General features: G+C 43.0%; 1 protein-coding gene across 3 annotated transcripts in view; it reads left to right on the forward strand.

Moving 5' to 3' along the window:
- LOC137564383 (patatin-like phospholipase domain-containing protein 2) overlaps positions 1-20753 on the forward strand; it is a 52204-nt gene that overhangs the window by 18055 nt on the left and 13396 nt on the right. Inside the window, exons 1-6 of one of the 3 annotated variants that reach the window (XM_068278180.1) lie at positions 5016-5100; positions 7219-7451; positions 8292-8357; positions 13798-14007; positions 16456-16516; positions 20534-20728. In XM_068278180.1, the coding sequence (XP_068134281.1) occupies positions 7239-7451; positions 8292-8357; positions 13798-14007; positions 16456-16516; positions 20534-20728 (745 nt within the window). In that variant the 5' untranslated portion in view covers positions 5016-5100; positions 7219-7238. Of the gene's footprint in view, positions 1-5015; positions 5101-5318; positions 5339-7218; positions 7452-8291; positions 8358-13797; positions 14008-16455; positions 16517-20533; positions 20729-20753 lie in introns of those variants that run through there. The other 2 variants (XM_068278181.1, XM_068278179.1) reach the window with 2 other exon arrangements.

Consider the following 20753-nt stretch of genomic DNA (forward strand, 5'->3'; position numbering starts at 1 on the left):
AGGCCTGGTGCACACCAAAAGCCGCTAGCAGATCTGCAAAACGCTAGCGTTTTTTGATGCGTTTTTTTTCTTATGAAGCGTGTTGCTAGCCTTTTGCGTTTTTTTTGTAGCGTTTTTTACTTAAAGTGAAGCGTTTTTGTGGAGCAGATTACAGATATTGTTACAGTAAAGCTGTTACTGAACACAAAAACTCCTGGAAAACCGCTCTGATCTAGCGTTTTTCCTATACTTAACATTGGAGGCAGAAACGTGTCTGAAATCCAAAAAATGCTGCAGCCCGGGAGTCTGCGTTTCAGCTAAAACCGAACCGCTCTGGTGTGCACCAGCCCCTTCAAATACATTACTCAAGCGTTTCCTCAGCTGCAAGCTTTCCTAAAAACGCAACCGAACCGCTCTGGTGTGCACTAGGCCTGAGAGAGTTATGGAGGTTGACATTTATTTCCTTTTAAAAAAATGCACATAGCCTGGCTATCCTTTTAAACCTCTAATATGTTTAGCCACAGCCCCTGAACAAGCATGCAGATCAGGTGCTCTGACTGGATTAGCTGCATGCTTGTTTCATGTATGTGATTCAGACACTACTGCAGCCAAATGGATCAGCAGGGCTGCCAGGCAACTGGTATTGCTTATAGGACTACTGTAGGAGGAGAAAGAGTGTGTTCTCCCCCCCCCCCCCCAGCTTTTTCACTGCCCCCCCCCAACACAAAATGTATAACTTATAATTGTGTCCCACTGCACTTTTAAATATGGACCGCCCACATACAGAATAGCAGTGCTAGCACCTCCCATTCACTTACTGTAGAGGCCAGTGAGCAGTCATTCGCTGGCTTCCAATCCAATCCTGCATCAGGTGACACTGCTGTCTAATTGGATGACAGGCTGTGACCTGGGTATGCTTCACTGTCTGGGGCACAAAGATGTTCTTCGGGTGCTGTGTGACTGGCCCAGCCCTAGGCTGCAATGGGCAGTTCTGTGTGTTCGGACATCCAAAGTGGGTTTAAAGGACACCTGAAGTGAGTGATATGGAGGCTGCCATATTTATTTCTTTTTAAACTATACCAGTTGCCTGGCAGTCCTGCTGAGTTATCTGGCTGTAGCAGTGTCTGAATCACAACCCTGAAATAAGCATGAAAGCAGGAAGTAGACACACTGCAGAATTATTGCAGGATTTGTATCAGCTGTAACAAAAAAAAATGCTTTTCTTTAAAGGGAACCTTAACTGAGAGGGATATGGATGTTTCCTTTTAAACCATACCAGTTGCCTGGCAGTCCTGCTAATCTCTTTGGCTGTAGTAGTGGCTGAATCGCACACATCAAACAAGCATGCAGCTAATCCAGTCTGACTTCAGTCAGAGCACCTGATCTGCATGCTTGTTCAGGGCTGTGGTTCCCTTTAATATACCAGTTGCCTGGTTCTCCTGCTGATCCTCTGCCTTTAATACTTTAAAGGCAGAGGATCAGCAGGAGAACCAGGCAACTGCTATATTAAAGGGAACCTGAAGTGATTACATCTATTTAAAATAAACACATGACTTAGCTGCAAATGAATATTACATGCTAACCTCACCGTCGGTTCCTCTCAGAAGCTCACCATATTCTTCTTACAGTGATCCCTTCCAGTTCTGACAATATGTTGTCAGAACTGAAATATACCAGTTGCTGTCAGTTATATATCAGCAGCTGTCAGTTACAACTGAATGTGCAAGGTAATGTCCATGTTTCCCTATGGCTCAAGTGCGTGATATTACAGTTTAACAGTGTGCACTGCTGACCAGGAAGCTGTTATGGGGTAATGGCAATTTTTAAAATTGAAGGACGGAGAATTCCATTGATCACAGTGGACAAACAGGACGCAGAAGAGGCGAAAGAGATTGAGTAGACTACACGGGAGGTAAGTATGACCTGTGTATGGTTATTTTGACTTTTTATTTTCAGTTCAGGTTCTCTTTAAGAAGAAATGAATATGGCAGCCTTCATATCCTCCTCGCTTCAGGTTTCCTGTCAGACTATTGCTGTCTTGCTAGGCCACATCTTCTGCATTTTCCTCCACACTTGGCAGGCAGGGCAGAGAGGGAAAAGTCTATTTCCGGGAATTAGCCTGTTACACAACCATTTTCAGTTCTCTCCTGGCGTCCCAGCCCTGATTGGCTGCAGGGTGTGAGCTGACCCGGTCATCTCATGTTCTCTCAAACTGGCCACAACAGGTCACAAACTTCAGCCTACTGAGACTCTGAGATATGGCGTGCGGCCCAAGGCTGCGCTGTTGTCATTCACTACGCCTTTCACGCCTGCCGTCACTGATAACCGCCTCTGGCGATACACGATATGATCTCCTTCTCAGAAATCGGTTAATTATTTCTCCTGCGGCTCGCTTTGGGGCGATCGACAAACAAACTCCTGTTATGATATAGAATTCAAAGTCCGCTTGCTTGAAATTTTCCGATAACTCTATAATTATATGTGTGATTATCAGCCGGGTTATGTAACGCAGACGCAAGACAGGACTTTGTCACTTTCAGTTCAGGTAGCTTCTCATTATCGGGAAGAGGAGTAAATTGGTGCAGATTAACGGTTTGTTATCCAACGTGCAGATTGTATGGCGAATTGGAGATTAGTAATAGTCCGAATTTGCATTGTAAACTTTTTTTTTTTTTTTTACAACTGGGCACGGCTGTTTATCAGAATGATTTGCTTTCCCTTATTCCTGGTAAAGAACATGTAGCACTGTGTGTTAAGGTTGAGCAGGTTCTTATCAGCTGCCTGAGGTAATTGGTGACAATACTCGACCATAAAATCATCTATGAAGGTAGCTGTAAAACATGAAATAAGGAAGATTTCATTTTATGACTGTTACCAGTGAAAGGGCCAGAAGCTGTGAGGTCAGGCAGTGAAAATACACAAAGCCACACAACTGTGAAAAGATGATTTTATAGAGCAATCCCATGTTTGCCAAAGCAGTGTTGTTAAATCATGTCTATACATTGCAAGGCTTGTGCAAGTATTATTCTTGTGGGTTCATATAAGGCCTGTGTGTTTGACGCTTAAAGGATACCACAACTGACATGTGACATGATGAGATAGACATGTGAATGTACAGTGCCTAGCACACAAATAACTAGGCTGTGTTCTTTTTTTTCTTTCTCTGCCTGAAAGAGGTAAATATCAGGTATGTAAGTGGCTGACTCAGTCCTGACTCAGACAGGAAGTGACTACAGTGTGACCTTCACTGATAAAAAATTCCAACTATAAAACACTTTCCTAGAAGAAAATGGCTTCTGAGAGCAAGAAAGAGATAAAAAAGGGGGAAATTCTTATCAGTGGGGGGGTCACACTGTAGTCACTTCCTGTCTGAGTCAGGACTGAGTCAGCCACTTACATACCTGATATTTAACTCTTTCAGGCAGAGAAAGAAAAAAAGGAACACAGCATAGTTATTTGTGTGCTAGGCACTGTACATACCCATGTCTATCTCATTATTCCACATGTCAGTTGTCGTATCCTTTAAAGGACACCTGTGAGGTATATGGAGGCTGCTATATTTATTTCCTGTTAAACAATACCAATTGCCTGGCAGCCCTGCTGATCTATTTGGCTGCAGTAGTGTCTCTGGTGTGAATCACACCAGAAACAAGCATGTAACTAATCTCGTCAGTTCTGACAATAATTTCAAACACCTGATCTGCTGCATGCTTGTTCAGGGGCTATGGCTAAATGTATTGGAGGAAGAGGGTCAGCAGGATAGCCAGAAAACTGCTATTGCTTAAAGGGAAATAAATATGGCAGCCTCCATATACCTCTCGCTTCAGTTGCCCTTTTAAGATTTGGTTCAACATGCTCAAAAATGACACTTTTTTACAATGAGAATGCCAATAAGCCATATCTTATCATACCCATGACTATGTACTCTGTAAAGTGCTGTAGATGATGTCAGTGCTATATAACTAAATAATAATATAGTAGGACATCAGATTATGACTATGGTAGGATTAGATTGTGAGCGCCACTGAGGACAGTCGGTGACATGACTTTGTACTAATAGCACTGACATCTTCTGCAGCACTTTAAAAGACATAATAATAATCCTATACACTAAAATGCAAGTGTCCCTGTGTCATCAACTGAATGGTTGTGTGTCCCTGGCTTTTTTGTACTGAGCATGTGCGCAGCCAGGGCAGTTAGGACACAGGGCCGGTGTTGTGTCTGATTACGCTGCCTGTGGATTTGCGCTGCCCCGCATGCGCAGTAGGAGACTGTGCAGCCACAGCTCCTATTTAATTATGCTGCTGATGGTAAAATACTAAATATCTCTGCTTCTTCACATCCTACACTCCCCAAATTTTCAGGGTAGGGATGGGACCCCCCGAACTACCTCTATGCCAAATTGCAGCCCCTCGAGACCCACTGCTTCCCGAGATAGGTTTCTCTAATCTATCTCCTGAACCGGCGGGGCTCGGGGGCTGCAATTTAACATAGAGGTTGTTCGGGGGATCCCCTCCCTACCCTGAAAATTTGGTGAGTGTATGATGTGTGGAAGCGGATATATTTATTATTTTACCACCAGCAGCATAATTAACTTCACACTGAGCATGTGTGCTACTCAGTGTGGAAGGAAGCTTCCGGGCAGCGCAATCAGACATTACACCGGATCTGACAGCTTGTTGTGTGTGGTTCAGAGATTCTCATTGCATTGTGGGAAATGACAGCTTTTTCCAACTGCCAAGCAAGCAGCTCCCTGTGTGCATATACTGCAGACAGTGGTGGGGAACGAGCAAGCGGGACACGTATGTGCCAGTGTTGCCAACTCATCCCTTTAATTACTGACACATCTAAGTTATACAGGTTCTGGGGCTTCTTACGCATAAGTGCCTTAACTGCATCTACCTAGCCACAAAACCTGTATAATTCATGTGTCAGTAATTATAGGGATGAGTTGGCAACACTGGTATGTGCGCGCATTGCGGGGGGTAGCGGCTGTGACCTAGCGCCTGTCTTTTTGAACAGGCGGGCCTTTTTACTAGTAATAATAATATGGCAGGACATTAAACTATGGTAGGATTAACCTCCCTGGCGTTCAATTTTCCCAGGATTTCTGTGCAAAAAGTGATTAAAAAAAAATTTAATTTTTTTTTTTCTCCTGTAACTTGCCAAAATGTGTCAAGCAAGGGTCTAGTATACAGTGCAGGAGAGTATTTGCATGTATGCATGTTTATACTGTTCACAGCATGTTTTTATGGACTAATACATCTTTCCATACCGCTAGGGAGGTGCTCCTCTGAAGACAGTCAGTGCTGCAGAAGATGTCAGTGCTCTATAAATGAATCATCATAATTATAATATGGTAGGACATTAGACTATGACTATGGTAGGATTAGATTGTGAGCTCCTCCTGAGGACAGTCAGTGACATGACTATGTACTCTGTGTATTTAAATAATAAAGGACCACTATCTTGAAATTGTAAAATTAAAAGTGCATGAAAACGCATACCAGCAAATAGTACATTTCTCCCAGAGTAAATTGTGCTATAAATTGTTTTTGTAGATTCCATAGTGTGCTTTTGTAAATAATACTGGTAAATGATACTGAAAATCCCTTATGAAGAGATGGACTAGTTCTATACCTGTCAGATTTCTACTATCTACTAAAAGTTACAGCAACATGGGAGATAAGTTATTTTATAGCTGTTTACTCTGGGGAAAAAATACACTTCTTACTTGTGTGTTTACATGTATTTTACATTTTAACATTCTTTGCCATAGTAATGATTTCATAATCTCACCCTGCAGGCTGCCTTAGTGTGCTAGTTTTGTTTTGCAATAAAACGTATACGCTCGTCCTTCAGGTGGATCTGGTTGCTGGTATGTGGGACATTTTCACGGCGTGTATTTGCAGCGTCGGTGTCACGTGCCATGAGCCTGTTATGTAAACAGTTTATTGCCTTGCGTGCTGAGACACGATGTCTCGCTGCAGAGCGTGGCGATGTGACAGCCGACCGCCTTACTTCCTGCGTCCTCCACATCGCCAGAAGCTGTTCATAAATTATGGACAGGATCTGACTGTAACGGCACACCAAGGATCCTTATCTCACCGATTCAAGGTTAAACGCCAAACCACCTCCCCCCTCGCTCATGTGCTTATCTTGTGAAATGAAACTGCACTGTACCATCTATTTGAATTTCAGGGAAAACACATAAAGATATCAGCATGCGCTCCATATATTCCCGGCCAGCAATAGTCATTTTTATAGATACTAAGTGAGTTGATGCAAATATATGCAGCTTGGCATTGGTCAAATGAAATCTAACAATTGCTGCATTTGAGTGGTCCATTTCCAAGTCACACACTGATCTCCGGTCCTCCTCTGAGGCAGGGAACACACTTGACTTTCAGTTTTCAGCGCGCGTTTTTCTGCATACTTTTTCTGCACACCAAGTGTGTCTCTATGCAGGAAACCGCGTGCGTTTTTTCATAACAGCTAATGTAATTGATACAAAAAACTGACAAAATGTGCAGAGTCATGATGCAGAATGTCAGTTTTTTTTCTGCGCGCGAACAAAATATTAAGTGTGTACTAGCCCATTGATTAACATGAGTTCTCAGCTTTTCTGTGCAGAAAACGCGTACGAAAACAGTCAAGTGTGTTCCCTGCCTGAGAATTGAATCCCGCACAGTTTGCATGTCTGTCTGACTCGGTCTCCGCCCTCTTGCAGCTGACTGTTTTGCTTTGGACCTCCCTCCGAGGTTCGGATCCTGCACAGTTGACATATCTGAATGTCCTCTCTCTGTCTCGGTCCTCTTGCAGCAATTTCACCCAGGACTTCCTTTGAGGATCCGATCTTGTACAATAAATACATATTGCTTTTTTTGATATTTTTATATATTTGGATATCTAATAACATTTTGTTTTTTATAATCTTGTTTGTGGTCAATCAGGACACACCCCTCCACATTAAGATCTCATCTATTTTTTATTTTTTTTTTGTATCAGATCTTTTTCAGTTGACATGTCTGACTCTCCTCTGTCTCCGCCCTCTTGCAGCTTTTTCGCCTAGGCCTTCCCCTGAGGATCGGATCTTGTACAATTCACATGTCTGACTCTCCTCTCTCTCTGTCTCCGCCCTCTTGCAGCTTTCTCACCTAGGCCTTCCCCTGAGGATCGGATCTTGTACAGTTCACATGTCTGACTCTCCTCTCTCTCTCTGTCTCCGCCTTCTTGCAGCTGACTGTTGTGCAGACGTGATGAAGGTCGCCCGGGAGGCCAGAAAGAGGAATCTCGGCCCGCTGCATCCTTCCTTTAACTTGGTGAAGATTCTGAAGGACGGACTTAACCGAAACTTCCCAGAAAACGCACACGAGTTGGCGTCCGGCAAGCTGTGCATATCTCTCACCCGAGTCTCCGATGGCGAGAACGTCCTGGTGTCTGACTTCAGCTCCAAGGAGGAACTTGTCCAGGTATTATAATATTGGCATACAGTACAGAATGGTGCGGTGGGGGCTGCATGTAATGGGGGCACAGCATGTAATGGGGCACAGCTATCGTTGGGGCACCATACAATCCCTACATGCAACTTCAAAGTGATTCAGAAACAGATGGGCATTTATGAGACAACTGAAGTGAGAGCGATATGGAGATATATTTATTTCCAATACAACAATGCAGATTGACTGGCTGTCCTGCTGATCATCTGCCTCTAATATTTTTAGCCATAGCTCCTTATCAAGCATGCAGCAGATCAGGTGCTCTGACTGAAGTCTGACTGGATTAGCTGCATGCTTGTTTCAGGTGTGTGATTCAGATACTGATGCCAGAGATCGGTAGGACTGTCAGGGATTTGGTATTACTTAACAGGAAATATGGCAGCCTCCATATCCCTCTCACTTCAGTTGTCCTTTAACCCTTTCCATATAAAGCACTTTGCCAGTTTTGGGTAGGTAGGGGGATGGTCCTGCACGAGGTAGATAGTTCTCCACTGAGGTAATCCTTCTGGTCCCAATCTAGTGAGTACAATAAAGAGTGAAGTACAACAGATTGCAGTCATACTACCCTCCTTCCCTCTCCGTAGAACGGTACAGGCTGCTTGGATTTAGCAAAATAGTGTGTCCGTACAGTGCTCATTCCCTGAACTGTCTCCCTAATGTAGCAAATAAAAGGCAACAGTTTTCGTGTGTGTGTGTGTGTGTGTGTGTGTATGCAGAACTCTCCTCCGCAGAGGTAACTTTTGCATAATGCATGTTATGCAGGTTTTCACCTGCTATCTTTGTAACCATCTCTGGTTTTGTCTCCTCCGCCAGGCTTTGGTCTGCAGTGCCTTTGTCCCAATTTACTGTGGGATTATCCCTCCCACCTTCCGAGGCGTGGTGAGTACTTTGTTTTTGTAGTTTAAGTAGGGAAATAAGGCTGAAATGCTAAATAAACTGGTTATTGTGAAACGAGCAGGGATTACTGGTTATCAAGAGGCTCAACCTATTTGTGAAGTTCAGATGAGAGAGAGAGGCAGGAGGCTGCAGGTCATGACCCCCGCAGGTGCCCTGTCTTATCTGATCCCCAGTCTGTGTTTATATGGAAGAACTGATGTCTGGCTGGAAATAGCCAGACATCAGTTCTTCCATATAAACACATGGCTATTTCCAGACAGACATCCTGCAATCCATGCTGTGAGGAAGGGTTTTGTTAGGTTGTTACTGCTGTCTGTGTCTTGCCTGTACAGATTTCTGCTTAACTGACAGCAGTGAAGCAATGCACGCGTTTTCTCTATCAATTACAATAGCTTCTGTGATAAAGCATGCATGTTTTCACACATACAGACACACATGGTGTACAGAAAACTGACAGACGAGTGTGCTCACTGCCTCAGCTTATTACACTGACTCTGTCCTCTGGAGCAGAACTGGCTCTCCCGACTCCTCCAGCATCACTACAGTACAGAGCATTTGGGGAGGGACTGGGGGCAGGACACTGTACACAAGAGCCTGCTGCACGCTGAATAGGGACTGTCTACAAATCTTTGTCTGCAAAACTTTGTATGATTCCTCATCAGTGGCTGAGCAGATGCAGTCATTAGAATAACTGCAGAGCACAGAATTTTTTTTTTTTTCTTCCTTAGTTGTCAGTCTTCCAGAACCGGGAAAATATTTAGGTAGAAAAAAACAAAGTCTTGTAAAAGTAATACCTTTTAATGGCTAACTGCTAAAGTTAAATAATGCAAGCTTTCTGGGATCTAGTCCCCTTCTTCAGGCATATTTCTAGATGTTAGCTGTAGTAAAACACTGATGCAGGGAAGCTGCATGAAGATGGCAGTTGTACTGGTTGCTGTTTAGCAGTTAGATGTCAGGTGATCAGCAGGCTGGAGCCAGTGAGCTTATGCAAGCAAACATGAAATCTAGCAGGTTTCTGAAGATAGTGAAGCCAAGTCAATCATGTTACATAAGGAGTCATGAATCCCATTCCACAATTTAAACCTTCTGTTAATGTCTTGAACATTTTCATAAATTTGTACTCAGAAATCTTTCTTGCTTGTTCATTTTTAAAGTTACCCTTGAGAATAAATACTTTGAGATCTTGCATGCTGTGTCCTGGTTCACAGAAGTGTTGGCCCACTGGTGTGTCCATTTTACCCTCATTAATTTTAAAGCGGTGATGGTTCATTCTTGTGCGCAGTTTTTGTCCTGTTTCTCCTATATAGATTCCTCTTGAGGGGCATTTCATGCAGCGTATCATGTATACAACACTGGATGATTCACAGGAAAATTGGTCTGATATTTGATGATATTTCTGTGAGTTTGGTATTTGGCTTGTGCACAAGATATAAGGGCAGGTCTCACACCTTGCGTTATTACAGGGTAATGTGCCTGGAGTTTCTGGTGTAGATAATGCACTTCTGATAATCATTTGTCTCAAATTGGGAGGTTGTCTGAAAGCAAGCAGTGGTAATCAGGAAAAACTTCTTTCAGGCGTTTGTCTTTATGAAGTATCGGTTGCAGGGCTTTCGATATCTTCCTCAGTGTCTTTAATCTTGGGTTGTAGGTGACCACTATTGGAACTCTGTTGTTTTCAGTCTTTGGGGTGTACTTTAATAGTTCCTCTCTAGATTTTAAAGTTGCTCTGTGTATTTGATCATCAACGATTCGTGGATGATATCCCTGATCTATGAATATATTACGTAGTGACAAAAATATATTCATAGATCAGGGATATCATCCACGAATCGTTGATGATCAAATACACAGAGCAACTTTAAAATCTAGAGAGGAACTATTAAAGTACACCCCAAAGACTGAAAACAACAGAGTTCCAATAGTGGTCACCTACAACCCAAGATTAAAGACACTGAGGAAGATATCGAAAGCTCTGCAACCGATACTTCATAAAGACAAACGCCTGAAAGAAGTTTTTCCTGATTTACCAATGCTTGCTTTCAGACAACCTCCCAATTTGAGACAAATGATTATCAGAAGTGCATTATCTACACCAGAAACTCCAGGCACATTACCCTGTAATAACGCAAGGTGTGAGACCTGCCCTTATATCTTGAGCACAAGCCAAATACAAATACCAAACTCACAGAAATATCATCAAATATCAGACCAATTTTCCTGTGAATCATCCAATGTTGTATACATGATACGCTGCATGAAATGCCCCTCAAGAGGAATCTATATAGGAGAAACAGGACAAAAACTGCGCACAAGAATGAACCATCACCGCTTTAAAATTAATGAGGGTAAAATGGACACACCAGTGGGCCAACACTTCTGTGAACCAGGACACAGCATGCAAGATCTCAAAGTATTTATTCTCAAGGGTAACTTTAAAAATGAACAAGCAAGAAAGATTTCTGAGTACAAATTTATGAAAATGTTCAAGACATTAACAGAAGGTTTAAATTGTGGAGTGGGATTCATGACTCCTTATGTAACATGATTGACTTGGCTTCACTATCTTCAGAAACCTGCTAGATTTCATGTTTGCTTGCATAAGCTCACTGGCTCCAGCCTGCTGATCACCTGACATCTAACTGCTAAACAGCAACCAGTACAACTGCCATCTTCATGCAGCTTCCCTGCATCAGTGTTTTACTACAGCTAACATCTAGAAATATGCCTGAAGAAGGGGACTAGATCCCAGAAAGCTTGCATTATTTAACTTTAGCAGTTAGCCATTAAAAGGTATTACTTTTACAAGACTTTGTTTTTTTTCTACCTACATATATTGTTTGGCTAACACGGTACAGAAACATTTTTACTAGAACCGGGAAAAGAAACCTCTCCTCCCACGGGGCCCCTTCCGGCTTCTGGGCCCCACTGCAGCTGCATCCCTTGCAGGTCTATTGTTACGCCCCTGCTAGGACCTTTTATGGATGACTTAAAGTGGGGAAAATCTGACACAACATTCAATAAAAATTTGTTTTCCTACTCTTTATTACCCATTCAGATTTGCTTTTGTGCACAAGTAAAATTGTCTGTCGACAAATTCCCAAAGCACAGTTTACCTGCTCTGAAGTTTCAGCACTTTGCCTATGTTTACTAAATGTATCTGACAAAGGAATGTAAACAAAAGGTAATAACACCTCTTCCTATGTGGCCAGAAGCTGCCCACTGAAGCAAGGAGCTTTCCACCTGTTTGAATGCTGTTCTGCTACAATTTTTTTTTTTTTTTTGTTCTAAATTAATCTTTTAGAGCAAACCGGAATTGCTTTTTTTTCCATACCACTTTTAGATGCCCATACACTTTTTTTTTTTTTTTTTTTTTTTTTCATTGAGCGTTTAAGCAATCAGCTTTATTGGACAATTGAAAACTGTGTGGTTGATTGAAAGTAAATTGACTATTGGCCTACAGACTACAGTGTTCTCCCCAGGCCCTTTTAGCTGGGTGCTCCACCCAGCTAGTTTTGATGATCACCCGGCTGTCATCGGCTCGCCTCCTCCTATGCTGTAATCAGAGTTGCTCACAGAAGCACCGGCCCTGCATTCTCCCATCTGACCCCACCCGGCTACTTTTTCATGCCACCCGGCTGGAAAAAAATTCTGGGGAGAACACTGAACTACAAGCGAGATCCTGGCAATTCTCCTTCACTAGAAACCAACAAAATCGATCCTGTGTTGATCAAAATCATGTGAACAGGTTCTTTTACGATCAACTGATACCTTGCCCGATCAAATACATTCTTTTACGATCAACTGATACCTTGCCCGATCAAATACATTTTTTCATTTGAGTAGATGTCAGGCAATTTCCATTGAGCAGAATGGAACACAATCAATCCCCCCCCCCCCATCTGATAAAATGATTGAATCTTACAGTAGTCAAGTAATATACGGACACCTTAAAGAGACTCCGTAACAAAAATTGCATTCTGTTTTTTTATCACCCTACAAGTTCCAAAAGCTATTCTAATGTGTTCTGGCTTACTGCAGCACTTTATACTATCACAGTCTCTGTAATAAATCAACTGATCTCTCTCTTGTCAGACTTGTCAGCCTGTGTCTGGAAGGCTGCCAAGTTCTTCAGTGTTGTGGTTCTGCTATGAACTCCCCCTTCCAGGCCCCTCTCTGCACACTGCCTGTGTGTTATTTAGGATTAGAGCAGCTTCTCTCTTCTCTCTTATCTTTTACAAGCTGGATAAATCGTTCTCTGAGCTTGCTGGGCTTTCACATACTGAAGAATTACAGACAATGGCAAAGCTGTTTGCAGGAAGAAACAAGCAGCCTGAAACTTCAGTGCATGAGAGATGCAGGGGGAAAGAAACACACAATGATCTCTTGAGATTCAAAAGGAAGGCTGTATACAGCCTGCTTGTGTATGGATGTATTTTTCTATGTGTGGACATACTGTACATCAACCTACTTCCTGTTTTGGTGGCCATTTTGTTTGTGTATAAACAAACTTTTTAAAACTGTTTTTAACCACTTTTAATGCGTCGGGGAGCGGCGAAATTGTGACAGAGGGTAATAGGAGATGTCCCCTAACGCACTGGTATGTTTACTTATGAGCGATTTTAACAATACAGATTCTCTTTAAAAGACAACTGTAGAGAGAAGAATATGGAGGCTGACATATTTATTTCCTTGTAAACCGTTCCAGTCTGAACAACACCAGAAACAAGCATGCAGCTAATCTTGTCAGATCTGACAATGTCAGAAATACCTGATATGCTGCATGCTTGTTCAGGGTCTACGGCTAAATGTATTATGCTGGGTACACACTGGGATTTTCTGGCCGATTTACTGTCCGATCGATTATTTCCAACATGTCCGATCTGCTTTACGGTCGATTTCCGTTCACTTCAATAGGAAATAAATCAGAAAATGCTCAGAAATCGATCGGACAGTAAATCGGACAGAAAATCTCAGTGTGTACCTAGCATCAGAAGTAGAGTATCAGGAGGATTGCCAGGCAACTGGTATTCTTAAAAAGGAAATATAGGAGCTTCCATATCACTCATTACAGTTGTTCAAATATTTTTCTATTGTTCAAACAGCTGGTAAACTTATCAGCTTTTTGAACAATAGCAAAATACTTTGGTTTTTTTGTTTGTTTTTGTTTCAACTTGTTTCACGACAAAAGCTGTTTGACAATTGTGCTGCATAAAAGAGCGCTGTTGAGCGTGTGAATGAGGCTTAACAGACAAGTTTGGCAGATAGTTGGTAGGTGTGTATGAACCTATAAAATATACACTGATAGTCTTGGGGATAGAAAGTTGGCAGTGAGAGTTGATAGTTCTTGCTATTTTGTGCACAAAGGAAACGGTTTTCTTTATCTGCTCCGGTCCTGACAAAATATGTCCTTTGTGATTTTTAGCGTTATGTGGATGGCGGTATTAGCAACAACTTACCGGAGTATGAACTAAAGAACACCATCACAGTGTCCCCCTTCTCGGGAGAGTCCGACATCTGCCCCCGTGATAACTCTACCAACTTCCACGAGCTGCGAATCACCAACACCAGCATTCAGTTCAGTGTGGGGAACCTCTACCGGCTGACAAGGGCGCTCTTCCCGCCAGAGCCTAAGGTAAGTGACATCACTTCCTGTTTCTTTCTTATGTCACTTCCTGTTCCTGTCTATTCCTTTAGACTGGCTAAAATGTTCTCCTCTGTTCTGTGTTGCCGATTTGACTCTCTATCCAATGCAATTGGCTGTGCAGTGACTCACTCTTCAATGTGATTGGTTGCTCAGTAATTTTTTTTGTTTTATCCTCTCATTTACCTTGAAGCTTCAATTCTTATTAGCGGTCTATATTTTAGTTCAGGTAACTGCTCTTTAGCTGCCGGAGATTTTCCTAGAGCACACTGCAGCGAACCAACTGACTATTATGCAAAAGATTTGGCCTACAATTTGCCACTCCCCCTATGACATCATCCTGACTTGTCACACCAATATTTTATTCCAGACCTTCAGAAAAGCTGCTTGGGTAATTAAATGCTTGGCCTGCCATGTCTGTCCTCCGGCACCACCACCCCTTTTTCAATTGACTTTTGTTCTTACCTGGGGCTTCCTCCAGCCCGCTGTAGTCCAGGGGCTCCCTCTGTGTTCATCCGGTCCCGTCTGTTCTCCTGCTGTTAGTCCCGGTGGTTGCTGACTACTGGGCGTGTGCAGTTCTGGCCATGTGCCTCCTTGTTTGTCCTCCCTGTCCCATAGAGTTCTCCACAGTCACTTAAAGCAAATATCAGCGATTTTGAACAAAATGAGGTCTACTTACCTTTGGCTTCCTCCAGCCCCTGGAAGGCTATGTCCCTCGCCAGCGCTATGCTCCCAGCCGGTCTCCCAGCCGGTCTCCCAATCTTGTACCACGAAGCCTCCCCTTAGACCACACATCACTACACTTCTGCCGCTTGGCCCCGCGTCCCCTCTCTCCGCCAAGAAAAAAATGCCTGGTAACTTAATACAGTAAATAGCTTGGCGTCTTTTCTCTGAGGGGAGGCGGGGTCTAAGGGGCGGCTTCGTGGGACAAGACTCCAGAGGCAAATATAACTTTTCATTACAGCTGCACTGACAGGTGTGTTTTTGTTTTTTTGTTTTGTTTTGTTCGGAGGTCCTCTTTAAGCTAACATTTGCAGACTGCGTTATCTTCTCATTATTTATATTTTTGTTTTTTTCTTCTTTCCATTTCATCCTCATTGTTATCAAAGCTGCTCCTCCTGTGATTTACTTGAACTGAGCGCAATTAGTGAAAGCTCGGCTACACCCTACACTGAACATGGCAAATTCTGACAGCAATCAGGACGTGTGAATATAAGCAGGGAACTGAGGCCAAAGGGCGGGACAGAATATCTCATTCAAATGTGCTTGTCTCTACAGTGCAGCATGTTTCCTCGCCTCTCTGGATTCAGCTGCTGGGTGGGTCATTCGGGTGTGATCATGTGACTTCCGAAGCAGGAAGTTTAGATGTCCTATCTAGAGCATTTCTCAGAACCTCTGCATATAGTATAATGCATGGCCCAAATTGAGGGGTTTTGCAGTATTTTTTAGATTTGAGGCGTTTCTCAATGTTAAAGTATAGGAAAGTGGAAAACTTCTTTGAAAAATGCTACATCACAGTGGTTTTCCAGGTGTTTTTGTTACAGAAGCTGTACAGTAAAAGCTTGCATGCCTAGAATCGCTCTGAAAAATCGCATGCAGCAGATCAGGTGTAGCTTACATTGGTAGATCCGACAAGATTAGCTGCATGCTTGTTTCTAGCGTGATTCAGACACTACTGCAGCCAAATAGATCAGCAGGTCTGCCAGGCAATTGTTATGGTTTAAAAGTAAATAAATATGGCAGCCTCTATATACCTCTCACTTCAGGTTCCCTTTAAGCCTGTATAGATGGGTGCACAGCTACAGGAAGCAGGACTACATGCCTTTTTTTTAATTAGAAATGTTTTGTTTCATTTGAGATACTTGTAAATTATATCATTGCTTTCAGAATTTGCTTTGTTCTGTTTCGTGCCTAGTTGGGCTTTAAAGGATAACTGTAGCAAGAGGGGTATGGAGGCTGCCATGTTTATATTAAGCACAATACCAGTTGCCTGGCTTTCCTGCTGATTCTCTGCATCTAATACCACAGACCCTGAACAAGCATGCAGCAGATCAGGTGTTTTTGACATTGTCAAATCTGACTGGATTAGCAGCATATTTTTCCTGGTGTGATTCAGACACTACTGCAGCCAAATAGATCAGCAGGGGTGCCAGGCAACTGTTATTGCTTAAAAGAAAATAAAGCAGCCTCTATAGTCTTCTCACTTCAGTTGTCCTTGAAACCTAGGACAAAGAAAAGGGAACTTGTTGCCAACACTAACCAATCATATACTTGCTGTCTGCACTACAGGCACGACAGTGGAATTTGATTGCTCGCCTTGAGCAACTCCTTTCCTGTCTCTGCTTATTTGATTTGCTTGTTACATCCCCCTATACTGCTGTACATGCTCCACCCCCTTCCTGTCCGTCGCATTTCATGCTGCTGATGTTCTTTTTGCAGGTTCTGGGAGAGATGTGCCAGGAGGGGTACAATGATGCTCTTAGATTCCTAAAAGACCACAGTATGTTTGTTTTATCATTTTGTCTTCATTTTTATCTCCTCTCTTTCCTGTTTTGTTTTTTCTCCCCCTCTTGTGAGCTTTTCCCTTGTTTTGGTTGAAGGTCACAAAATATCACTATATAAAATCTCTGCATGATTCTAAATGATTAAAGCCCTACTTCAGGGCCAGGTTTTCTTCTTGTGATGAAGGAATAACGTTAATGAGCACTTTATTAGGAACGCCTGTACACCTGTCATGCAGCCATCCGACTAGCCAATCATGTGCTGCGGCACTGCAGTGTGTAAAGTCATGTAGATACAGGTCAGGAGATTCAGTTAACTATTATTGCCTGTGGCATGATTGCTGGCGGTAATGGGCTGGTGTGATGCTAACTGTAACTGCTGATTTCCTGGGATTCTTGCGCACAATAGTCTATAGAGTTCATTTAAAATGGTGGGAAAATGAAAACGTTGAAAAAGTGTCAGTTGGTAAGGCCTTATTGATGGAATGGGTCAGAGGGGAATGGCCTGACAGGTCAGAGCTGACAGGATGACTATGATAACTCTTTACAGCTGTGTTGAGCAGAAAAGCATTTCAGATTGCACAGCATTCACACCACGACAGGTTCCACTCCTATCAGCCAAGAACAGGAAGCTCTGGCTACATGGAGCAAAATCTCAAAGGAATGTCTCAGCATCTCCTGAAATCCATGCCTTGAAGATGTGCGACAGTTCTGAGGGCAAAGACAGGCCCTGCCCAGTATTCGTATAATGTTCCCAATAAAGGGAGGCCCTACCCAGTATTAGTATAGTGCCCCTGATAAAGAGGACCTGCCCAGTGTTGGTATAGTGTCCCTAATAAAGGGAGGCTCTACCCAGTGTTAGTATACTGTTCCTGATAAAGTGCTTCATTTTAATATTTTTTTTCTTTCTCATTTTAATGATTTGATACTTTTGCTGGTTTAAAGGGAATCTTGTCTGAAGTGAAAATAAACGTATGAGATAATAAATTGTATGTGTAGTACAGCTAAGAAATAGAACACTAGTAGTATAGATATGAGTCTCATATCGTTTCTATATGTAAAACAAAGAAAAACACAACCGAGAGCCCCCAATAGTGTAGCAGTGACAGAGGCGTGGAGTTGCGCTATACAGGAGGCGGGGGAGCGGCTGTGACATACAGCCAAAGGTAAATAACAGCCTGCTAGCGACAATCTGTGAGTCGCTAGCCTGGCGCTTTTTTAAATGTGGGACAGCAGAGCCCGGGTGGAGCCTGGATACACACGGTAAGGACACAGAGGCTGGGCATTGTATACAGAACCTGCCTCTGTGTCCTAATATTGATTGCAGAAACCCACCTCTGGTTCTCTTTAAGAGTATATTGTTTCTGCTTGCTCTGTCCCCTTTACTATTGCTAGAGCTAGAATGTCCCATTACAAATATTGGTACATGGGTCAGATAATTGTAGAATGTTCGCTGCTCTATAAATAATTGGGTAGGAATGGTATTTAACTCTTTAGCAGCCAAATAAATTAAAACTTTGACTGCAGTGACATATTTTTCATGCTGCTTTCCCCAGCCTGGCAGGCTAGCAGGGTTCCCATAGTTGGCGGCACAGTAGAGTGGTGGTAGGAAGCTCTCATACATACCAGTCCAGACAGCTGGATTGGCTGCTCCTTCCTCCAACACCGATGTAATCAGACACGTCTTCTCGGTTCCGATCACATGATATGACGTGATTGGGATCCAGGAGACAGTGTCAGCACAGTGCCACCTGATGGTGAAAGTCTCTTCAATCAGCAGGTGGCACTGTAATGCTGACACTGTCTCCTGGATCCCGGTCATGTCATGTGATCAGGACCCGCAAGACCTGCCGGAAGTTCAGAGCCTCAGGCGGAGGAAGAGAAGCATCCAGAGCAGGTAAATATAACTGCATACTACTGCCACCTGCCTGTACGAGATATGCCAACAGAGGCTGCCACTGCACAGGCTGCTTCAAGCGAAACATTGTGTTTAAAGCTGCTACTAGGTCAAGATGCTTATTGCTACAACTTGCATGCAAATTTATTGCAGACCGTATGCAGATTGGAATTGGAAACGTGCTTTCTCTTGCTTTGGATTGGCCCAATTCGAATCCTACTACAAGGTTTGTATTAGATTTTCATGCAAGTTGTCAGGATTGACGTATCACTGACTGTGTCTGCTGTTGAGGGACGCCCCGTCATATGTGGAATTAATACAGAGACTGGAATTAAACCGCAACAGATATTTTTATTAATTTTTTTTTTTTTTTTTTTTTTTTTTACCCCTATCCACACAGTTAGGTTGAGTAGAAACACTGTTACCCCTAACACTAGTGATAGATGTAGGCTCTCCCATGGTGCAGAATCTTAAAGGACACTTGAAGTGATAAAACTATGGCGGCTGCCATATTTCTTTCCTTTTAAGCTATACCAATTGCCTGGCAGCCCTGCTGATCTATTTGGCTGCAGTAGTGTCTGAATCGCACCATAAACAAGCATGCAGCTAATCTTGTCAGATCTCAGTGTCAGAGAAACCTGATCTGCTGCATGCTTGGTCAGGGTCTATGGCTACAAGTATTAGAGGCAGAGCGTCAGCAGGGCAGCCAGGCAACTGGTATTGAAGGAAATAAATATGGCAGCCTCCATATCCCTCCCCCTTCAGTTGTCCTTTAAGCCTGCTACACACCTTCAACTTTGATTAGCCAATGATTTGCCAGTTTTCCCACCTCCATCCAGTGGTAGAGCCGACAGATTTTGAATACTAGGCGTAGATTCTGTATGTAAGCTCTCATACTACATGGCAGTGATAAAATTCGCCAATCAAAATGTTTATGTGTGTACTAGGCTTTAGTAGGTATTAAGGTGCTCATACATCTAGCGACTTGGTGGCTGATCAACCATCAAATTCGATAATTATAGAATCCGATGAAAATCTGTGCTGCCAAATGCATGCCCAATCGATGCAACCAATTTTGGAGCAAGCATGTCGATTGGACATGCTGTAAGATGTCTTGGTCAATCGAGGAAAGCGATATCGGGACACGTGATGAAACCCCCGATTCTGTCTCCATAATGTCCAATGTGCCCTGCCCAGTGCAGTATACATTACATGTCTGCCGCAAGCTCCATCCTCCGCCCATACACATTGTTGACATCATACACACGCCCAAGTTACCCCGGCAACCATGTGGGGCATGTGTATAGACAGAGCCCAGAGCCAGCGGCGGACGCGGACAGGTAATGTATACTGCTTGGGGAGGGGAAGGGGGGTCAACATTGGACATTGGGGGGGCACAGTCTGATAATTTGCCCTGCAGCCGGCAATGATATCAGTTAACTGTGAATATGCAGTCAAATGACAAAAGAACAGTCTTTCTAGTGTTCATATAAATGTTTTACTGGCACTATGGCGAAAAATTGTAAAATGTGAAATATGTGCAAACATATAGAAATAAGAAGTATGTTTCTTCCAGAGTAAAATGAGCCAGAAAATTACTTTTCTCCTATGTTGCTGTCACTATCAGTAGGTAATAGAAATCTGACAGAAGTGACAGGTTTTGGACTAGTCCATCTCTTTATAGGGGATTCTCAGGACTTTATTTATTTTCAAAAGCACTTAGTGAATGGTAGTTGCTCTTTCCAACTGCCAAAAAACTGTGTAGCGAGCAGGGAAGCTGGCCAGCATTCTTGTTTAAATCCTTTTTAGGGAATATCTTTATAAAGAATAAAAGCCTTGCTGAGAATCCCCTATGAAGAGATGGACTTGTCCAAAACCTGTCAGATTTCTACCACCTACTGTAAGTGACAGCAACATAGGAGAAAAGTAACTTATGGCTCATTTTATTCAGGAAAAAAACGTACTTCTTATTTGTCTGTTTGCACATATTTAAAATTTTACAATTTTTCGCCATAGTGCCCCTTTAATGTATTGGGGCAGAAATGTAATTTTGAGTGTAATTGGAGTTGAAGTAAAGTTTGACTTAAAAAAAAATAAAATAAAAATATTTTGTCTGTAGATCTGTTGAGTACGCCATCGCCCACGACAGGCCTGTGTGCGCCGGCACAGCAGATGGCGGAATCTTCTGAATGCGGTAGTCCGGAGTGCGACACGCCCACCAATGAACAGAAGACAGAGGAGGAGAAGACGGAAACGAGTCGCTGGCCTCTGAATAAGAAGATCATGGAGAAGCTGCCGCCGGTGCTCAGCGAAGGTAGAGATTTGTTGCTTGAGGCTGC

The sequence above is a fragment of the Hyperolius riggenbachi genome, chromosome 3 (genome assembly GCF_040937935.1).
Source record: "Hyperolius riggenbachi isolate aHypRig1 chromosome 3, aHypRig1.pri, whole genome shotgun sequence".
NCBI classification, from domain to species: domain Eukaryota; kingdom Metazoa; phylum Chordata; class Amphibia; order Anura; family Hyperoliidae; genus Hyperolius; species Hyperolius riggenbachi.